General features: G+C 38.9%; 1 protein-coding gene across 2 annotated transcripts in view; it reads right to left on the reverse strand.

Moving 5' to 3' along the window:
* The window catches only part of LOC127806787 (ABC transporter G family member 24-like), a 32,484-nt gene that overhangs the window by 1,068 nt on the left and 7,515 nt on the right, over positions 1–23,901 (reverse strand). For both annotated transcript variants that reach the window (XM_052344302.1, XM_052344301.1), the window contains exons 9-13: positions 3,031–3,327; positions 1,987–2,478; positions 1,273–1,421; positions 624–913; positions 404–537 (exon numbers count right to left, since the gene is read on the reverse strand). In XM_052344302.1, coding sequence (XP_052200262.1) covers positions 404–537; positions 624–913; positions 1,273–1,421; positions 1,987–2,478; positions 3,031–3,327 — 1,362 coding nt within the window. The remainder of the gene's footprint in view (positions 1–403; positions 538–623; positions 914–1,272; positions 1,422–1,986; positions 2,479–3,030; positions 3,328–23,901) is intronic.

Here is a 23,901-nt window from a genome sequence, read left to right on the forward strand (position 1 = left end):
ATATCAGAATAAATTTCCAGGATTGACTTCCATATTTTGGAGGTTATATAGTAGTGATTAAATATTAGGAATTATCTTAGATTTAATGATTGATGCCCCTAATGATCAGATGAAATATTCATTTGGAGTCTAGTACTGATAGCCTAGCATGTCCTTTATGAGAAAGCAGCATTGTTACACTCCTTGGTTTGGGGGGTGTGACAGTTTTCCTTCTGAACATTTCAAGTTCATTGCAGCAAAGAGGATAAGAGGGTTCAATAAACAAAGTCAGACTTCTTTTCAGGTCCTTTATAGAACTTTTGTTCCGGTATCTAAATTTTTGTGGGTTGGAGCTCATTTTTAAAATTGGAATGTGCTACGTAATGTGTGACACCTGACCGTGATAGAGGTAATGGTGTTATACCTTTCTGCATTAGCCATCACAAAGGCTTCCAAAGCCCATTTTGGGTAGCACAAGTTTTCCAGGTTCTTTAAAAATTTGTTCTCCCCCTTCTGAGTTGCAATTAGAGTCAAAACAACAGGAAGAAGCACTGCGAACTGCAAAAAGTGGAAGCATGTCATAACCAGAAAAATATAGCAAAATATATTGGAAAGTTTAGGGACTTTTACTGCATAATGCTCACCAGTTGGGCTGAACCAGGTTCAAGGAAGATGACCAGCAGATAACCTATACCGGTAACACAGTACACAAGGCACAGCAATATAATGTAGTTATCTGAGAAAGAAGATCTGGGGTTGCTAAAGAAGTAGAACATCGAGAGATACACCACTGGCTTAACCACTGTATTAAAATGATCAATTGTGTCCTTGGCAAGAAAATGAGCGAGGCTGCTAATGCCTGAAGCACTCTCTCTCCAATATTGTAACTTGTCAAGAGAAAATGATCTCAAAGCCGCAATTTTGCAAAGAAGAGCTGAAATCAAGAATAAAGATAACAGAATAATAAATCAAATATAATATTGGAAAAAAAGTCATAGTGGAGAGTATGTGATGTTAGTTGTGTTGACAATTAGACTATTGACTTGACTAACCATGGTTTCTTGCTAGGAAATACTAATTATTAGTCAGGCAATTGCACATTTTGGGTTAGAACAGGAGTGCCATTGGTTCATCATTTTAATAATGACTTGGGTAAAAGATACGGGCAGGAGTCAGATAAGATATTTGCATGCCTCTAAACTTATTCCATCAATGAATTAAATGAGAGCAAGCTGCTTTAGAAGTTATCCTGATGCAGTTTGTATAACGAAGAGAAAAAAATTATCGACTTACAAACGGCAATGATGGTGTAAGTATAACCAGGTGCCCCAAAATTCTGGTCGCTTACTTTAGTAAGTGATCCCAAGCATGCACCAGCAAGTAACAAGATTAGATAATCGATTGCTAGTATTCTAGCTTCTCGCATTCGCTGCTTGCCCACCCTGATAATTATGCAAGCACAGACAAGTCAAGAAACGGCAATCAGTGATCATGAAGTAATCAAATCCACAGACAAACACTCCATTACTAAACAACCTACTCTCCATTTCCCACCAACCTCCATTAGATAATAGTTAAAAAAAAAAAACCAACCTGCACCTTGTTGAGTCAATCTCCATATATTCTGTCTATTAGTTTACAGATAGAAAGTTGGACTGACATTTCCTGATAACTAAGCTAACAGACTAAAAAATCGAGTCTCTTTACTGACAGAATGCAATCTATTTTTCTGTTGTGTCCGAGGGACAATTTTCTCCACAAATTTTATTTTCTAAGCCTGGATTCTGTTGATTAACTTGACTAAAATGACTAAGAGGCATAACAATTTGGAAGTACAGATTTTGGAGTCGCAAGAGAGAAAAGTTCATCAATTGAGGTCACCCAGTAAATGAATTTATCATATTACTCCTTTATCAATATTTAGATAGAAGGCGTTGTTTGAAGTGATAAAAAAACAATAGAAAAATTCAAAAGAAATATAAAAAAGAAAAGAGATCAAATATGTACCTCCCAAGGAAGTATTTATATTGCATGAAAAGCCCTGGAGTTCTCCGATTGGACGAGTCCCTAGGCCTCAAGAAATTGTGTCTTATGATATCTCGCCGACGCTCCACACTAGAGATCACACCCTGCCACATTTCTTCAGTAAAAGATTGTTCCCCAGACTCAGCACCAACAGAACTTCCATGATCACATGGATTTATTACCACAGGGATAGCAGGTCCAGCAGAATTCTTCTGCATATCTGGGGGGACCTGATAACCCTTATGAAGCATCCATTTTAGAGGAAGCTCTGCCTGGCTTATGCCTGAATTTGTGCTCAGCTTGACCATCCCCTCCAATACATCAATAAAATAGTCTGGAGGATTTGCACGCTCTGGTACATTGATACCAAGGCCTGCAAAATACTCTTCAACTTTCCTTACAGGGCCGTGATACACAGTATGCCCACCTTTTGCTAGAAGTATTAAATCATCAAACATCGTGAACAAGGTATAGCTGGAACAAGAATCATTCACCAGTTCAGATCAGATAAACAAGTAATTACACTGGCAGATATAAAACATAAAATTTGTATGAGCTAATTTCAACTACATAGCCAATGCCACATAATGGGATAAAGGCTTGATGTGTTTATAATTTCAGCTATAGGACTTGTAAACCATCTCAGCGGTACAATGATCCATGGCTTCAGCATTTTAACTTACCAAGTAGAACACCTTGTAATGATAAATACCTACTGATCCACGATAATGACAATCCTGTAGCTATCAAGAAAAGTTGGATTTCTAATTACTGCATATGAATGAAAGAAGACACAAATCAAGAAGATGAGCTTCAGTTCTCCTCAAAGTCATACGAGCTTAACAAGTTAACTAATTTATGCAGTATAGAAAATTGAATGTTGCCTGCATTCAATTCTTATAATTGCAAAGCTTTTAAATTGAACTGTTAAAATAATCCCAGGTCACGTTAGCAGATAACCAACTAGAAACAAAAAGAGAACGAAAATAAACAAAGCTCTACATGTCTTAGGACTGATGTCATTACCCAGGTTGGTGGACAACCATGCAGATGTTAACCCCCTCCAATGCTTCGCGTCGAAGAGCTCTTAGAAGTAGCTGGGAAGATGAACTATCCAAACCAGACGTGGGTTCATCTAAGATCAAAAGTGATGGTTCCATTACCAACTCCAGGCCAACATTTACTCGCTTCCTCTGCCCTCCTGATATTCCACGCTTCTCTACTGTTCCAACCAATGAATTCCTCACTGCCTGCAACCCCAAGGACTCAATAACTCTTTCAACAATCAGAACTTTATCTGGCTTTGGCAATTCTGCAGATAGTCTTGAATAATGGCGGAGAGAAGAGCAGTTAATAAAAGATAAATGGCTTCGATTTTGTTATGTATAGAATATAATGGAACAAGAGCCTGACATGGGAAAGGACATTGTAGGAAACCATTCTTATTAGCTCAAGTTCCTTCACATAACACATTCAAGGGAAACCCTAAATGGCAGAATTCCACTGCTATAAATAAAATGTGAACCTATGATTGCAGAAAATTGCAAGAATAAATAGAACAGCATCTGATTTGGGTTACACTGATTACTACAATTCCTAGCAGGAGATACAAAGCAGATTTTGGAACCTCATGCCAAATGCCAATCCATCATTTTGTTGTGAACCATGAGGCCAAATTCATCCAACACAATCCATATCCAACCGAGAAATGTAAAACCAGTATCATCCATAGAAAATATCTCATGTTATCCAACACTGATAATCCAAACTAATGTAATTGTCATTAAACAACATGAAACCATTCCATCAAAGAAAATTTATAAATGTCTAAAATTTTATGACCCTATTAGGCAATATCCCAATAGTCCTCCATGCCAAGTCTGACCCTATGGGTTTTGCCAGTCACCTAAAAATGGTAAGGTAAGGTGGTGAACTCACAGCTCAGTAAACAATTATTTTGCATTAAATAACACGTAACCAGAATATAAGATTTTTTTGTATATGACAAATAAAACCATGTTTACTTTCAAAAGATTCCCCAATGTACAAATCAGTTTCAAAACTTCTCACATAATGGGGTAACAATTATTAGTATAATTAGATATATTGCATATTGTTGTATGTGTTTTTATTTATTTATTTGTTCTAATTATGTGTAATTAGGCTAAGTTCGTAGGTTATTAGGCCCGTTGTGCCTATTATAAATAACACACTAAGACACTAATCTCTTAGGTTTTTCTCTCATAATTGTTTTCTCACATGGTATCAGAGCCACTGGTGAGAAAAACCCTAGCCACCACTGTGTATCTTTTTCCAATGGCCTAAAAACCCTAGTTTTCTTTCTTCACGGTCACTGTTCACGCCAGAACATCATTGTTCGATCGTCATTTGCTGGAACTGAACCCACCCTAGGGTTCGCCGCCTTTAGGTAGAGTTGCTGCCGAAAAATCGCAGCCGCCGGATCTCCCACACGCAGCCATCTGCCCCCACGCGCTGGTGCATGAAGGCACGTCTGCCGGCCGTTTTCTCCCGGCTTCTCCAGATCAGCTCGCCTTCTTTCCCTAGGCCTATTCCCAATGTCAAATCCTCGCTATGTCTAACCTCAATGATGCAATTTCTGTTGGTGCTACTCCCACAACCGCACCTGTTGCCCTTGCTGCCTCTCAGTCCTTTACTGTCTCCAATCTCGGAACAACCAATATCACAACTATCAAGTTGATAGGGTCTGTCCATTATCTCTCATGGGTAGCCTCTCTTAAAATGTGGTTCAAACGGTAAGGCTAAGTTGATCATCTTACCACAAAGGTTGAAAGTGTGCTGGAAGCCAATTGGGCTAGATAGGAACAAGTTGATGCCCAGTTATGCAGTCTCCTATGGCAGTCCATTGATCCATCCATCATGCAGCTCTTTCGGCCATTTCAAACTTGTGTTGACGTGTGGAAGGAAGCTAAAGAATGTTATACGAATGACATCCAATGTTTGTACACTGTGGTCTCTAATATCAAGAATTTGAAACAAGAGTCATCCATGGAATCTTATTTGGGACAGGTTCGGGCTCTCATGCAAGAATTTGATACTTTTCTTCCCATTACTACGACCAAGACCGAACAGGTTGCTCAAAGAGAGAATTTTTTTATGGTTATTGCTCTTTCCGGTCTAAAACCAGAATTTGACACCATCAGGCATCAAATCTTGACTAGCTCCACTAATCCTACCATGAAGGACTCTTTTAAAAGGCCGGTGCACATGGTATGTCCTCTTCTTCTCATGTTGTTCCTCCAGCCAAATCTTCATCCCTTGTGTCTCAGGCTTCTCACTCAAGAGAAAATAGAGGCCATAATAATAATCGGACATGTCCACAGTGTACCTTTTGTAAGAAATTGGGTCATCTTGAGGACAGGTGATGGAAAAAACATGGTTGGCCCGCTGCTCCGCCTACATCATCTACCAGTACAGCTCATACATTCCAGAGTGATCCTAGTTCTGCCCAATCTGCACCGGGTTCACAGTTGATACCTATGTCTGCAGTTGAGTATGATGTCTTCTTGAAGTTTCAAGCCACCCAGCAGTCTTATCCTGGTAATTCTGTTGCTTGCGTTGCTAAAAGCTCATCTCTTGGTCCTTGGATTATAGATTCTGGAGCCACTGATCATATGTGTGATAATGAACTTCTTTTCTCTTCACTTACTTATTCTGATACCTTGTCTACAATTACCCTGGCTAATGGCACCAAAACTGCAGTTAAAGAGATAGGCCAAACCACACCCACTTTGTCTTTATCTTTAAATTCGATTTTATATGTCCCTGGCAGTCCTTTCAATTTGATTTCAGTTAGCCAGCTTACTAAAACCCTTAACTGCTTAGTCACTTTCACTCTTACATCTGTTTGTGTACAGGACCAGGGTACGGGGTGCACGATTAGCGTCGGGCGTGAGCCACAGGGTCACTATCATCTTGTTGTGCCGATGACTTGCACCAGTGCTGCTTCCCCAGATCTTCTCCACTCTCGTCTTGGTCATCCCAACCTCTCCAAATTGAAGAAATTAGTTCCTAGTTTGTCATCGTTGTCTATTTTTTATTGTGAATCATGTCAGCGTGGTAAACACGCACGTAGTTCTTTTTCCAGTCGTGTTAATAATAGGGTTAAGGCTCCCTTTTCTCTTGTGCACTCTGATGTATGGGGGCCCAGTCATGTCAATTCTACTCTTGGTTTCTCATATTTTGTTACTTTCATTGATGACTTTTCTCGCTGCACTTGGTTGTTTTTCATGAAGAGTCGGTCTGAGTTGTTTTCTATCTTTCAGACATTGACTGCTGAAATAAAAACACAGTTTGGAGTTTCTATACATGTTTTACGTAGTGATAATGCCCTTGAGTACTTTTATTCTCAATTTACTACTTTTATGACTACTCGTGGCATTTTGCATCAATTTTCTTGTCCTTATACACCTCAACAAAATGGTATTGCTAAGCGTAAAATCGCCATCTCATTGAAACTGCACGAACACTACTTTTACATGCAAATCTTCCCACCAAATTCTGGGGAGGTGTTATTCTTACCGGGTGTTATCTAATCAATCGCATGTCATCTTTAGTGTTAAAGGACAACATTCCTCACTCTCTTTTATACCACTCCCAACCCTTTTATTCTGTTCCCCTTCGTGTATTTGGATGTATCTGTTTTGTGCATTCCTTTTCACCGGGACAGGATAAACTTGCTGCCAAATCCCTTAAGTGTATTTTCCTCGGTTACTCCCGGTTACAGAAAGGCTATAAGTGTTACTCTCCTGAGTTGAACTGCTATCTTATGTCTGCTGATGTCACATTCTTTGAACAACAGTCCTTCTTCTCGGTTGTTCAGCCTGATTCACAGCGTCTTGACCAGGTATTGCCTATTCCTTCTCTTCTATTGCCCTTATCAGATCCATCTATCTCCTCCTCAGTGGACCCTTCACTTCCATCTTCCGGTCCACACTCCCCAACTCCTCCACTTCTTACTTATCACTGTCGTCCTCATCCTGCTCCTGGCACCGACATTCCTCTCAACTGCGGCTCTCCTGACTCACTCTCTCCGTTAGCGGTCACTCTTGCTATGGATCCTCAGCCCGACAACCTTCCTATTGCACTCCGCAAAGGTACACGGTCTACTCGCAATCCACATCCTCTTTATAATTTTTTGTGTTATGACCGTTTGTCACCTGCTTATAGTGCTTTTGTTTCTAGCCTTTCTTCTGTTTTTATTCCTAAAACCACAGGTGAAGCCATGTCCCATCCTGGTTGGTGCCAAGCTATGTTAGATGAGATGAGTGCTTTGCATTCTACTGGCACTTGGGATTTGGTGCCTTTGTCACCAAGAAAGACTCCTGTTGGTTGTCGGTGGGTGTTCACCCCTAAAGTAGGCCCCGACAGACAGGTGGAACATCTTAAAGCTCGCTTGGTTGCCAGAGGCTTTACATAGATCTATGGACTGGATTACAGTGATACCTTCTCTCCAGTTGCTAAAATGGCCTTTGCTCGCCTATTTCTCTCTATGGCTGCCACGCATCATTGGCCGCTCTATCAATTGGACATTAAGAATGCTTTTCTTCACGGTGATTTGCAAGAGGAGGTTTATATGGAGCAACCACCTGGTTTTGTTGCTCAGGGGCAAACTCAAGAAGTCTCTCTATGGCCTGAAACAATCTCCATGAGCGTGGTTCGACAGGTTCAACATTGTGGTTCAAGCCTTTGGTCTCACTCGAAGTGAAGCTGATCATTCAGTTTTCTATCGATATTCTTCTTCTTTATGTATCTCCCTCGTTGTTTATGTAGATAACATTGTTATCACAGGGAACGATCAGCTTGGTATACAAAATCTGAAAAAACATCTCCATCAGCACTTTCAGACTAAAGACCTAGGCAAACTCTGGTGTTTCTTGGGTATTGAAGTTGCTCAATCAAGAGATGGAATCTCAATCTCTCAGAGGAAGTATGCACTTGACATCTTAGAAGAAACTGGTATGGTGAACTATAAACCGATTGACACCCTAATGGACCCAAATGTCAAACTCTTGTCGGGACAGGGGGAGTCTTACTCAGATCCTAGAAGGTATAGAAGATTGGTAGGCAAACTGAACTATCTCACAGTCACTCATCCCGACATTGCTTTTGCTGTGAGTGTGGAGAGTTAGTTTCTCAATTCTCCATGTGATTCTCACTGGGATGTTGTTATCCGGATTTTGAAATATATCAAACGAGCACCAGGTAAAGGGCTACTCTATGAGGATAAGGGGCACACAGATATTTGTTGTTATGTAGATGCAGATTGAGCCGGCTCTCTTTCCGATCGTCAGTCGACCTCTGGATATTGTGTTCTTGTGGGAGTAAATTTGATTTCTTGGAAAAGTAAGAAACAAAATGTAGTAACTAGATCCAGTGCAGAGGCAGAGTATCGGGATATGGCTAATGCAACTTGTGAGCTCATCTAGCTTAAGCAACTCCAGGAGGAACTCAAGTTTTGCGAAGTGTCCCCTATGAAGCTTGTTTGTGATAATCAGGCTGCCTTGCACATTGCTTGCAATCCAGTGTTCCATGAGCAGACTAAGCATATTGAAATCGACTGTCACTTTATTAGAGAAAAGTTGGTTGAAAATGTTATTGTTACAGAGTTTGTTAACTCTAATGATCAACTTGCCAATGTCTTCACCAAGTCTTTAAACGATCATCAGATAAAATATATCTGTAACAAGTTTGGTGCATATGATATCTATGCTCCAGTTTGAGGGGGATTATTAGAATTATTAGTATAATTAGATATATTGCATATTGTTGTATGTGTTTTTATTTATTTATTTGTTATAACTATGTGTAATTAGGCTAAGTCTATAGGCTAAGCCCGTAGGCTATTAGGCCCGTTGTGCCTATTATAAATAACACACTAAGAGACTAATCTCTTAGGTTTTTCTCTCATAATTGTTTTCTCACAACAATCATTATATCACATATCCAATTGTGTCAACAAAATGAATGCCTGATAAATTAGGGAACTGAAATCAACAAAATATATCTCATAGGGCATTCTATTTTTTTAGTTTTTGCCTGAAAAGACCATATTTGACCTGAATTTTTTATCCCTGAAATTCCAATAGGACTGTTCACATCAGGTTAAGAGAAAAAATGAAGAAAACTGAGTCATTTCACATTTGAGCAGCACAAATCCAACCAGGCCTGTTGCAACCTGACTTCAGAATTCCACTGCCTCTGGTCATTTTCTAAATCACTTGAGTGGTGCAATTTTCCCAGAATGTCTCCTATCAAATGATACATGTGATTCAGGTTGCGATTCAAAGCAAAATCCGATGCACTCTTTGGTCCATATTGGTGGGATGAGAAGCTAACAAAATTGTATGATATGTATCATACAATTCACACTCTGTAGTTGTTAGTTATAAAAGTCACCTGTAGCATCCAGAATTATCCCTAGAGTTCGCATCAATGATCACACCATACCACATTCAAATGCAAACACCATTAAAATACACCTTTCTAAACAACTTCAAATGAACATATCAATTTTCAAATCATGTTCTCAATGGCATTGCATGAATAAGGACATTTTCCTTATATCAATAATTAAAACATAGCAACTCATAAAAACCAATTACAAAACAATCATGCATGGGAATGATTTTGTAAAGCATACATTCAAGTCTTCTCTAATTCTCTTCTTTCTTCTTCTACTTCTTCTCTTCATGTCAAATCTCCTTCTCCCATATTTCTCTTAATTTATTCTTCTCTTCCTCTTTCTTCTTTATCATTTTTTTTTTTGGTTTTGACCAATTTGGTATCAAAACAAACTCAGATGTATTAGTATCATTACAATATCACAGGATCAAGGAAACCCATCACCATGATAAATCAACCTAAAATAAGCAGTTTCCAATCCACCATCACAGATAATGTTCTGAAAACCAGACAGGGCCACAGAACCAAAAAGTAGTAAGGTCAAGAGCCAACAGTTGACCAGGCTGAACTAGGTTTCAAAGTAATTAATTAAATGAATAAAAAATAAATATAACTTAGATGCAGAAAATGAAAAAGACATTGCACAAGAAAAAAGTTTAATTGGCTAGTTTAGCAGTCCAATAAATCAATTTTTTGCCAGTCAATTTCTTCTACCACCTAGACCTACCACCTAGACCAATCCAGCAACCAGTTGCCAGTTAACCCAATTTGATTGGCCAGTCCGGTCATGTTATTAAAACAAAAATCACAGATAGATCCACCCCACAAAGAGGAAACCACCAATCCACTATTGAGCAACAGCAACTTCATCAATAGTCCTTAACTGGTCATAACTGCTGCTAAACACCACCACTAAGTCAGCCTTGTTAATCACTATTGCAGCAGTAATGTGTTGAAGGAGCTTGAGCTCCTTTTCATTGATTGACTAAGACAAAGGCAAATGATATTTGTTTAACCCTGTGACCTGACCCAGAATGTATTAACTTCTCAACACCATGCAGATTAAATGAACCGGGGTTGAACTAGGTTTCAAAGTAATTAATTTACTGATAAAAATAATTATAAGATTAAAAAATGAAACAAGAAAAAATTGTAACAAAAGAAAAAAACTGCTAGTTCACAAGTCCAACCAACAAGTTTTGTCAGATGATTTCTTAGGCCACCTGGACTGTTCTGGAGACTGGTTGCCAGTTAACCGAATTTGGTTGGCTGGTCTGATCCTGTTTCAAAACAATGGTCACAGATAGACTTCAGGCAAAGTCTAACCCCACTACAAACTGGAAACCACTAATCTTAACCAACAGCAACTTTATCTACAGTCTTGCCTGATCATAGCTGCTGCTAGAATCCACTGCCAAGTCAGACTTGTCAACAACTGTTGCAGCAGTACCAAATTGCTGGATCTTGGGCTCCTTTCTTTGATTGAATAAAACAAAGCAGACTGATATTTGTTTAACCCTAAGACCTACCAAGATTGTATTAACCTATTAACACCATGCAGATTTGTTGTGAAAAGACAACCAGACTCGGGTATACAAAAATATGTTCAATCACAGACAAAAGATTGCAAGGACTGGAAGCATTCAAAAACATACATACACAGAAACGAAGCAAGAAACAAAAACGAAAAGAGGCAAAGATTTTACAGTGGTTCACCCCAAAATAGGGCTACGTCCACATTGAGCTCTGGTGAGAAGAGCTCGCTGCACTAAAATGAAGAATGGAGATTACACCTACTAATACCTCACAAAAAACCCTCTGTACATCAATGATTCTCTAACAAAAATGCCCCAATAACCACAAATACAGATTAGAGGTGGATCTTATAGAACCAGAGAACATAAAGAGAACTATACAGAGCATTTACAAAGCATTCAAAAGAGAACCCACCAGAAACCCTAGCCCGAAGACGAAGACTCCTCTCCCAATCTTACTTTCCCTTTTTTTCTTTCTTTCTTTTCGTCTGACTGTTCATATCCCGAGGAGCGAGATTAAAAGCGGCTTTGGATGGCTGGGATTGTATCTCATAAAGCTTGGATGAATGACTGAGATTTGATCGTGCAACACGATCAATTATTCCAACAGAAAGACAATCGGGCAGGGAAGACAATCGGGCATAAAGGACGATCGGGCACCTCCAAGGACAAGCAGATGGTTGCCGTGTGTTACCATCCAGCGGGTGCCACATGGCAGCCTGTGGTTGCCACACGGCCTTCCAATATACTAAGTCTAATGACATTGTTTGGTGCTTCAACACCATCAAGATTTTTAAAGAGAAGATCCACTGTTCCACCCTTGAAAGTTCAAGTTATAGCATTGTTTGGATTGGAGTTCAAAATGATGGAGATGAAAAGTTCTACAACAATAACAATCACAAGCTTTAATCCTACTAGGTGGGTCAGCTACATCAATGCTAGACCTGCAACCATCTCTATCCATGGCCATGTCCTCTGTAAGGCCATTGTATCTTATGGCATGTTTAAGTGTTTCCCACCAAGTTTTGTTTGGTCTTCCTCCCCCTCTTATGCTACAAACTTCCTCCATTTCATCAACTCACTCACAAATGTGTCTATCAATATCCGCCTTCTTTTCACATATCTAAACCATCTTAATCGTGACTGCATAATCTTATCTTCGATAGGCATGTAATAACCCGTTAACAGGTTTAGGTCATTTAGTCATTATTAGCGTGTGTGTTGCACTTTGTTATTAATTGGTCAATGCTTTTGAGGAATTATGTGTGATGTTTGAAAAGTCAAAAAAATAAATGAAGTTATACTATTGTTGAAAAATCAAAGCAAGAAATTGTGTTGAGGTTGAAAAGCCAAAGCAAGATGGGATTATGATTTATGTTGAAACGTTAAAGCAAGATGGGATTATGATTTATGTTGAAACGTCAAAGCAAGATGGGATTATGATTTATGTTGAAATGTCAAAGAAAGATGGGATTATGATTTTTGTTGAAACGTCAAAGCAAGATGGGATTATGATTTATGTTGAAAATTCAAAATTGAATTGGGATTTGAAGGAAAAAGGGGTTGCCATGTTTGTATATGTGTATATATATATGATACGTGATATATTATATTAATAAAAAAGGGTTATTTCATGATATATATATATGTAAAGGAATAAATAAAAAAGGAGAAGTAGGCTAGGAGTCTTGATGTGAAAAGGAGTCTTCTTTTATTCTCCTTTTCCTTTCTCGCCCTAGTTTCCGAAGGCTATAAGAAGGGTGAGGGTATAAGCCACAGGGCATTGGCGTTTTCTCATTCTCTCTAGTTTTTGAAGCCCTTGGAGGCGGTGCAAGTTCTAAAATTTCGGCTTCTTTTTCCAGCAACTCGGTTCCACCATCTCCTTCCTTCATTGACTCCATTCTTGGGTTGGTTCGCGGTATGTATATCCATCTAAGGCAAGTTCTATATCCCGTTTCTCTTTCAATTGCAAGTTCTTACTCCTCTTTTCTTTCAGAGGCAAGTTCTTAAATCTTTGTTCTTTCGAATGCAAGTTCTTATGCCTTTCTTTTTCTTTCGTATGCAAGTTCTATATCTTTTTTTCTTTCAATTGCAAGTTCTTTAACCTTTTTTGCAAGTTTTTATTCCCCTTTATCCAGATGCAAGTTCTATATTTCTTGTTCTTCTCAGATGCAAGTCTATTACTTCTTCTTCCTTTTGGATTACAAGTTTTTATTTTCCCCTTTATCTTTCAGTTGCAAGTTCATATACTTCTTGTTCTCCCGTTCTTTTCGGTTACAAGTTCTATTATCTCCTTTTTTCCTTTTGGATGCAAGTTCCTAAACCTCTTTTCCCTTTCAGAAATTCATTCCTTTCATTCCGGAATGTTTGTATTTGGGAACTCTTATTTTCGGACAGATTGACCATGCTGTACTCTTTGGGGTATAACTTCTTGTGGTTATATTCGATTTGAAATCCGCTTTTTGTTCAAGAAACTAGACATCATAAGCTTTATTTTGGACATATTACTTGAATTATTTGGCTACATTTTGAGCCCATAATAGCCCTGTGAACCACTACCTAAATCTGGAATTTTACTGTTTCTGGGTAAACTGACCTTGCTTCAGTTTTTGGGGTATAACTTTTTGTGGTTATATCTGATTTGCAATCCGCTTGTTGTTTCAGAAAATAGAGATCTTAAGCTTCAATTTAGCCATATTATTCGCAATATTTGACCAAGTTATGAGCCCAAAACAGGTCCTTGAATTCACTGCTTGTAATCTGGAATTTCTGAAATTTAGCTTATTCAATTCTTTTTTTTGTTGGCTGCGCTTCCTATGTTTGATATTATGGTTCTTGTCTACGCTATCGTGTTTAATCTTGGTGTTCTTCCTAGATTTTTTATGAAACTCATTAAAGGCTTCAATAGGGTTTTGGTTCACCCTATATTTCCTAAGGAATGGTGCTTTCTTGATTAGTTCCATGCAAGACTTTGGTCATCTTGTATGTATGTTGTACCGTGTGAGTATTGTCCATGTTGTAGGTTTAGGTTGGTGTTAAAGTGTTCATTCATTATTTGTATGTTATGGTTAATCATTATTAGGGGTAAAAGTACATTCATGAGCATGATGATGAGTTTATTTCATAGCCATGTATGAGCATGCGTGTGGGAATATTTTTAAGAGTATGGTCGTGTATGCATACAATCATGAATACGCTTTGAGATGCTTATGTGTGTACGATACTTATTTTGCGTGGCAGACTATGTCTGGGGGGTACCTTAAAGCTCGGTAGGCATTTGGTTGACGTGAGGGAGCTTCGACTCAGATGCTACAGCTTTTATGCCGGAAGCTTGGTAGATGCAAGTCTGACGTGAGGAAGGACTTCAGTCCACAGATTGATGGTTACATATATGCATGGACTTCAGTCCGCAGATACTTATGTGGGCATATATGCATGGATATATCTTGATATGATGTGGTGAAGCATGGCATAGTGCATGTGATGTAATAAATAATTCTATATTGCGTTGATTCCTATTGTTTTCATTTCCTTGTTTCTTATTGCTTCATGTTTCCTTGATTCTTATTGCTTCACGTTCCTTTCAAGTTATGCTTGTTGAGTCTTGTGACTCATACTTGCTTTTGCATCATTCCAGGTAACGGTAAAACTATAGATGAGGGCGAGGCCAGTGGAGATACTCGATTGGATAGATTGTGTACAGAGTCTTCCAGACCAAAAGATCTTTGGGGAGTATTTTTAGTATAGGGAAAAGGCTATTTTGTGTTGTTATGATTGAACTCAATTGTGTTTTGGGGTTTGTGGGCAGTTAAGTCCTAATGGATTTAATATCTTGGATTTGATGTAAGCACTTATTTTAGCTTCTACTGTTAATCGAGAAAAGTTTTGGGAATGTTTAATTTAAGTTTATATCTATATCAACCTTTTTGGCGCTTCCTCTCGGATTCCTTGGTATCAGGATCTCCAAGAGCAGGGTCGCCACAGGGCATCACTCCAACCTTATAACATATGATTTCATTTTTATTTTGTCTATTCTTGTATAGCCACTCTTCCACCAAAGCATTCTCATCTCAACTGCACTTATATTTTGCACATGTTGGCACTTAATTGTCCAACATTAGGAGTCGTATAACAAAGATGATCCTATAGCCCTGCAATAAAACTTCCCTTCTAGCTTTTGTTAGCTTAATTGTGTTGTACAGAGTTATGTGTTTTCCTTAGTTATACCTAGTTATGGGTTTACCTTAATTGTACCTTGTAGAACTATATATATATATATATATATAGTTGTGAATAAAATATTTTACACTTCTCTTTTCCCCAAAACATAGCATCAAAGCCATTACTCTAAACAACACCCAAACCCTAACCCTAAGCGGTCATTGCCACCTCTTCCATCTACCATCACCACGACCACCACTCGCCTCCATTGCCGTCGTCATTGTCAGGTAAGATCTCCAAATCTGACAATTACAGATCCAACAACATCTTTGGTGATGCTTTAGATTCGATGCTAGATCGGAGGACACCTCATTCAACACTCAAGACCAATCACGACAATTCATGATGCTTCAATTTGCAACCTTTTTAGATCTAGCAACCTCCTTTGTGATGCCTCCAGATTGGTGATGCCTTCTCTAGCTCTAACAACACCATCTCCAATTTCGACAATGCCTCCTTATGACACCTTTGGATTTGGTTTTTCTGGTTCACAGCATCTCCTCGTTGTTGGTGGCTTAGGATTGTTATTGTTGTTGCTTCAGCTTTGATTCTCAATTTAGTTTATGAGATATGACATTGTCCAATCCTAATGCATCAAATACTGGAGTAGTGAGTTTGTCTTCTCCTATGACTATACTTGTGACTCTGCCATCATTTTCTGGTATTCTTGCCATTTCAACTGAAAAATTGAATGGCAAGCATTATTTATCATGGTCAACCTCTGTTCGCATGTGATTTTGAGGGCACAGTGTTAGTGGCCATTTGACTATGAAGCTCTTTGGCATTCTTGAATCTGATAGGAGTATATGGGATTATGTGGATGCACAATTGTTACATTGTAGTGGCAGTCAATAGATATTGATTTAATCCCTTTAGTTTGTGTCTATGAGAACTGTTTTGACATTTGGTCTCATGCTTAGCGGTTGTACACTTATGATATTATGTGTTTATACAATATATTTGGTAATTTGTTCAATATTTAAAAGGGAGATTCAGATGTGGCTACCATTGTTTGCTTTGCCATCATTTAGTAGTAATTTGCAAGCTATCATAGTTTGTCACCTATTTATTATGCTTTTGCATATGCTCTTTCTTCTATTTCTATTCCTAAGCTTAATGTAGAGGATCTTCACCCTAGGTGGCATAATGCTATGGAGGAGGATATGTTTGCCTTATTGCCTGATGCGACATGGGATCTTGTTCCTCTCCCTCTGAGAAAGTCTACCATTGATTGTCGATGGGTGTTTTCTATTAAGGTTGGGTTGGATGGCACCATTGATGGTCTGAAAGCCTGGTTAGTTGCAAAGAGCTATACTCAGATTTTTGGACTTATTATGGTGATACATTCTCTCCAATGGCTATGATTGCTTCTGTTCATGTGTTTCTTGTTGCGACAGCTATTTAGTAGTGGCCTCTTTATCAACTCGATATCAAGAATGTTTTTCTTCATAGCAACCTTCAAGAGGAGGTGTATATGAAGCAACAACTAAGGTTTGTTGCTTAGGGGGGTCTTGATGCCTAAACAAATCCTTATATGGCCTCAGGCAGTCTTCCTAGGGTTGTTCGGTTACTTTAGTTTTGTCATCTAGTCTTTTGGTATGACTAGAAGTGAAGCTGATCATTCCATTTTCTATCGCCGTTCTACTGGAGGAGTAATATTCTTGGTGATGTAAGTAGAAGACATTATTATTATAGGCGACAATAAGGTTGGCATTGGGCAATTGAAAACTCATTTGTAGTCTCATTTTCACACCAAAGATTTGGGTAGGTTGAAGTATTTCCCTGGCATTGAGGTAGCTCAATTTGCCCATGGTGTGTGCATCTCTCAAGGGAAGTATGCCTTGGATATTTTGGAGGAGACTAGTATGCTTGATTCTCAGTTTATAGATACCCCTATGGACCTTAATGTTAAGCTTGTACCAAGGCAGGGACAGCCATTGGAGGATCCTTGGTGATATAGGAGACTAGTTAGGAAGCTTAATTACCTTACCATTACACGACCCAACATCTCTTTTACTTCTAGTGTGGTGAGTTAGTTCTTGGACACCCCTTCTAATAGCCATTGGCATGCTTTAGTGCGTGTCTTGAGGTACATTAAGAGTGATCCTTGTAGAGGCTTTGTTGTTTGAGAACAAAAAACACATACAGGTTGTTGGTTATAACAATGCAGACTGGGCTGGTAGTCCTAGAGTTAGGCATTTTGCCTCGGCCTATTGTACTTGGTCGAAGGTAATTTAGTGTTTTGGAAGAATAAGAAGCAAAATGTTGTGTGTAGATCTAGTGTAAAAGCAAAGTATTGAGCTATGGCTTTAAATGAGTTGGTTTAGTCCAAGCAACTTTTTAAGGAGTTCAGATTTGGAGATTCACGCACATGCAACTTATTTGTAATAATAAGGCAATCCTTCATATTGTCTCTAATCCAGTTTGTCATGAATGCACTAAACACATGGAGATAAATTGTCACCCCGTGGGACAAGTTGATTTTAGGAGAGATTAGTAACTGAGTTGTTAGGTCTAATGACCAGTTAGTTGATCTTCTTACAAAGGCATTACGAGGTCCATGGGTTGACTACATTTCTACCAAGCCAGGCACATATGATGTATATGCACTTGCTTGAGGGGGAGAGTAGGCTTTATTGTGTTGCACATGATTATGATTTTTCTGTAGTTGTACCTAGTTATGTGTTTACCTTAGTTGTACCTTGTAGAACTGTATATATATGCCTAGTTGTGAATAAAATATCCTACACTTCCCTTTTCCGCAAAATAGCTTTAAAGGGAGATGAAGAGTTTTAGTTATATTATTGAAACAAGCAAAACAAAATGCTTGATTAATTTGAAACCTAGAGGGCTAGGAAATATATATATAAGATACAACTCTATCTCTTTCCTATAGAGTAGGAAAGGATTGGAATAATCTAATCCTAAAAACTAGGAAACACTATCTCCTAAACTTTAGGAGATAAAACAGATATGAAATACAAACTCAAATTAACTTAAATACAACTGTGTAACAACCGGATAATCTACAAGGATAATTCTTTATCCTTTAATCTCTTTTGAATCTTCTTATTCTCATTCAACAATTATAATCACATAGTTCTAGTTATTTTAGTTGTTTAGGAGCTTGAAAGGACTAGGAACGTTATATTTTTGTTTCCTACTATAAACTAGACTCCTACTATAGATAGGCTGACACAAATAAATGAATAGCACACTATGTCAAGATTTTATTTAGCTTTATGTAATTGACTGAATATACTGAACATTTATATTTATTATCATCTTTATTTATTATCATCTTTTCTTCTCCTTCTCCTTCTAACAAATCTCCTTCTTCATTTTTACAACAACATATCCAGCCATTATCCCACTATGTGGGGTTGGCTACATGAATTCTAGATTTCTATGTGGGTTACATCCCAACAGATAGTTTGTCTAGAATTCATATTTGGATCCGACTAGGTTTTACGCTGGCTTTTGGCTACCTAACGTAACCCTCCTCCTTTATCTGGGCTTGGGACCGACAGTGGATAATATCCCCTGGCGGAGTAATGATGAAATGAAGTTTCAACACCATCTTCATATGGAGAAGTTTCATGAGATGGTGGTGAATGAAGATAATTGATATAGTTGTGTTCCATCACTTAGTTGACATGGTGAAACCAACAAGTATAATATGGAAACACAACAGCTCCTTCATTTTTATTTTCAATTTTTAACTTCTTCTTTTGGTCAAGTTAGAAGAGAATATTTGATGTGTAATATGGCTTTTGAATGACTCCCAGCCTTCTTGATTATATATATTTACAAGAACCTCAATCAATTCCCTTAATTTTAGGGATTGACTAATCTAAATATAGCAAGTAGTATCATCTAAATATGGCAAGTAATCAACAAATTACAAGGAATATTTACAGGAGACATTAATACATATCAACACTCCCCCTCAAGTTGGTCCATATATATCATATGCATTTAGCTTGTTACATATGTATGACACTCTTGATCCCCTAAGAGATTTAGTAAAAATATCCACCAATTGATCACTAGAGTTCACAAAGGAAGTTGTGACTTCTCCAGATAGAATTTTCTCACGAATGAAGTGATAGTCAATCTCTATATGTTTGGTCCGCTCATGAAATATTGGATTGGAAGTAATGTGTAAGGCTGCTTGATTATCACAAATGAGCTTCATAGGACCTATTTTGTAGAACTTTAATTCTTGGAGCAGTTGTTTCAACCAAACAAGCTCACATGTAGCAAGGGCCATGGCTAGATATTCTGCTTCTGCACTTGACCTGGCGACCACACTCTGTTTTTTGCTTTTCCAAGATATGAGATTCCCCCCAATGAGAACACAGTACCCAGAAGTTGATCTCCTATCACTCGGAGAGCTCGCCCAATCTACATCTATATATGCCATAATATCAGTATGGCCCCTATCTTCATAAAACTAAGCCTTTACCAGGGGAGCCCTTAATATACCTCAGGATTCAAATTACTGCATCCCAATGACTGTCACGGGGAGAATTCAGAAACTGACTTACAGTGCTAACAATAAAAGATATATCTGGCCTGGTCATAGTGAGGTAATTTAGCTTTCCCACCAGCCCCGGATATCTACCAGGGTCTGAATAGGGCTCCCCCTGATCCGGTAGAAGTTTAACATTCGAATCTATGGGAGTATCGACTGGTTTGCAATCTAGCATCCCAGTTTCTTCTAAGATATCAAGAACATCCTTCCTCTGAGTAATGGCAATGCTTGTTTTTGATTGGGCTACTTCAATCCCAAGAAAATAATGCAATCATCCCAAGTCCTTAGTTTGAAAATGTTGAAATAAGTGTTGTTTAAGACCTTTGATGCCTTCATGATCATCTCTTGTAATAACAATATTGTTCATGTAGACCACAAGATAGATACATTGATTTGAAGACGAGTGTTTGTAAAACAAAGAGTGATTTGCCTCACTACGAATCATGCCAAACTGTTGTATAACTTTACTAAACTTGCCAAACCATGCCTGGGGGGACTGTTTAAGACCATAGAGAGACTTATGTAATCGACAAACAAGACCTGACTCCCCCTGAGCAACAAACCCAGGTGGTTGCTTCATGTAGACTTCTTCCTCCAAGTGACTATGCAAGAAGGCATTTTTAATATCCAATTGATAAAGAGGCCAATGATGCATGGCAGCCATAAAGAGGAAAAGACAACATACACCATCTTGGCAACTAGGGATAAGCTATCACTATAATCAAGGCCAAAGATTTGTGTATAGCCTTTAGCCATAAGGCGAGCTTTCAGGCGGTCGATCTGGCCATCAGGGCCCACTTTGACCGTAAATACCCAGAAACAACCAACTGTAGACTTCCCAGGAAGGGATGGAACAAGAGTCCATGTGTGATTGGAATCCAAGGTCGCCATCTCAACAATCATAACCTGTCGCTAACCTAGATGAGAAAGTGCTTTCTAGACAATTTTAGGAATGGAAATGGACGACAAGGCAGACACAAAGGCATAATGGGATGATGATAAACGATGATAGCTAAGGAAATTATAGATGGGATGAGCCGATGAGGATTACGAGTAGAGCGTGTACCTTTACGAAGAGCAATGGGCAAGTCAGCAGAAGGCTCAGGTAGGTCCAGAGTAGGTGGAGACGCTGGAGCAGAAGATGAATCGAGTGGATTTGGAGAAAGAACAACCGCTGGATGTGGAAGTTGTGACTGACGTTGATAGGTGAAAATTAGGCAAGGTGAGGACTATCTTGGTGGAGTCGAGGATTCAGGTAAAAGGGGACCTGAAGGAGTAGAGACAGGTAGACTAAGGCAAGGAACTGGTAAGAGCTGAGAGACGGAGTCATGTTCCATCGGTGAGGTGAAGTAGGGAGTACTCTCAAAGAAGGTGACATCTGCAGACATGTAAAATCGATGTGTGGAAGGAGAATAACACCAATACGCTTTTTGAACCCGAGAATACCCAAGAAAGACACACTTGATAGCACGAGCCAACAATTTATCAAGACCTGGAGAGAGATCATGTACAAAACACGTAGAGCCAAAAATACAGGGGGGAACAGTGTAAAGGGGCTCTTGAGGAAACAAAAGAGAATAAGGTACTTTTTGATTTAACACAGAGGATGGCATGTGATTTATTAAGTAGCTAGCAGTGAGGACAACATCAACCCAAAACTTTAAAGGAGCTCATGTAATAAAAGAGTACAAGCAGTTTCAATAATATGACGATGCTTCGTCTCTGCTATGCCATTTTGTTGTGGAGTGTGTGGACAAGTGGTTGATGAACCATGCCATGAGATGCCATAAAAGAATTGAATGAAGCAAAAAAATATTCTTTTGCATTGTCACTCCTTAAAATGCGAATAGGATGTCCAAACTGAGTTAAAATTTCATTGCAAAAGTTATGAAATATAGTAAATAACTTTGAACGTTCTTTTATTAAAAAAATCCAAGTGCATCTGGAAAAGTCATCTATGAAAGTAACAAAGTACCGATAACCTAAGATTGAACTGACACGACTAGGACCCAAAACACCAATATGAATAATGTCAAAGGGTGCTTTACTAGATTGACCTTTGCTCGGAAATGATGCCCGGATATGTTTTCCAAGCTGACATGACTCACACTCTAAGGACTGTAAATAAGCGAAATGAGGGACTATCTTCTTTAGTTTATCAAGATTCGGATGACCTAAACGATAGTGGAGCAGACTAGGAGACTCCATGACAGCACATATGGTAGAGGATGGAGGCTGAAGATAATAAAGTCCACGTGATTCAGATCCTGCACCAATCATTTGTCCCGTACTCTAGTCCTGTATAAGAAAGGAATTAGCAATAAAGGTTATGGAGCAGTTAAGAGTGTGAATAAGTTGACTAATAGAAATTAAATTAAAAGGACAACCAAGTATAAAAAGAACAGAATTTAAGGATAGAGATGAGATAGGTTTGGCTTGACCAACGCTAGTGACCTTAGCTTTAGAGCCATCGGCAAGGGTGATGTGATGTGGTGTCTTGGGAGAATAAATTTGAGAAAATGGAAGGATTACTGGCTATGTGATTGGAAGCACCAGAGTCCAAAATCCAAGAACCAACAGACGAAGAATGAGAGAGACAAACCGTAGAATTACCAATATGAGTTACAGTGGCTGAGAGGAAGCTTGATGTGCTGCCTTAAGTTGAAGGTATTCCTTAAATTCAGTGTCTGATAAAACATTCTGACCATCATTCCCAGTCTCAGTCTTCTTCTCATTACCCAACGCCTGAGATTGAATCACATTGGCTGATTTTTCTGGGAAGCCATGCAAAGAATAACACCGGTCTTGAGTGTGGCCCAGCCGTTTACAATAGGAACATTGTGGACGATTACCAGTGCCACGACCACCTCTACCATTACCGTGACCACAACCTCGACCTCCACGTTCAGCCAAATTAGAGACAAAGGCTAAGGATTCTGAAACTGGTTGAGAACCAAATCCCAATATTGCCTTTGGAGAAGGAACTCGAAATAACTGATCAATGAGGTCCTCCACCGTAGGGATATTAGGATTAGTTAGAACTTGGTTTCGAACAGATTCAAAATCTTTGTGAAGACTGTGGGGAACAAAGACCATATACATTTTGTCAAGCTCGTCTAACACCTTTTCGAGGGTATCTTCTGTGAATCTCAATTTGATCTCTTCAATAGTAGATTGTGCTTTGTTCAGATATGAAGGTAAGTCATGGTCTATCATTTGAACCATTGTGAGATTATGAACTGAGTCATACAGACGTTGTATGTCATTAGAGTAGACGCTCCGAGCTTTCTTCCATATATCATAGTAGGTTTTATAAGACCGGAAGTGAACCAATAGTTTGGGATCAATGGATTGCCATAATAAAGAGACTAACTGATAATCAGCCCGCTACCATTGTTCTCTCTCATTATCAGGAATGTCTTTCGCCTGCTTAGTAAGGTGTTCAGAGAGTCCCTGGACCAAAAACAAAATATCAACAGCAGCATGCCAATCCAAGAAATTCTTTCCATTGAGTTTTTTTGATGTTGTAGTGGGATTACCAGAGAAGGCAAAGGAAATGAGTCCCTTCTTTGGTGTTTCAAAGGTGAATGACGAAGTTTTTGATACGGAAGCCATGGGAGGAGATGATGGAGATCTGACCCACGAAGACAGAGACCTGCGATTGGAGATCTGACCCTTGGAAGAGGACAGGACCGTTGGCATGGCGTTTTGGCAATGGGAAGGCGGCACGTGGCTCTCACACGCCGACAGGAGGGGAGGCGCGTGGAGGGCTTTCCGATGATGAGACTTCAGTGGGTCGGTCGAAATCACTAGGGCAGACGATCGAGACCTTCACTTGAACAGTTGAAGGTGTTTGGGTAGCAGATCTAGCCTTGGACAGAGGCTAGTCGTGCGTGAGAGATGAGGGAGACTGGCTGCTGGGGATTTTGCAGCCCCAAGACGAACCAGCTCTGATACCAAGTTAGAAGAGAATATTTGACGTGTAATATGGCTTTTGAATCACTCACAGCCTTCTTGATTATATATATTTACAAGAACCTCAATTAACTCCCTTAATTTTAGGGATTGACTAATCTAAATACAACAAGTAGTATCATCTAAATATGGCAAGTAATCAACTAATTACAAGGAATATTTACAGGAGATATTAATGCATATCAA

Source organism: Diospyros lotus, chromosome 7 (genome assembly GCF_014633365.1).
Source record: "Diospyros lotus cultivar Yz01 chromosome 7, ASM1463336v1, whole genome shotgun sequence".
Taxonomy (NCBI): domain Eukaryota; kingdom Viridiplantae; phylum Streptophyta; class Magnoliopsida; order Ericales; family Ebenaceae; genus Diospyros; species Diospyros lotus.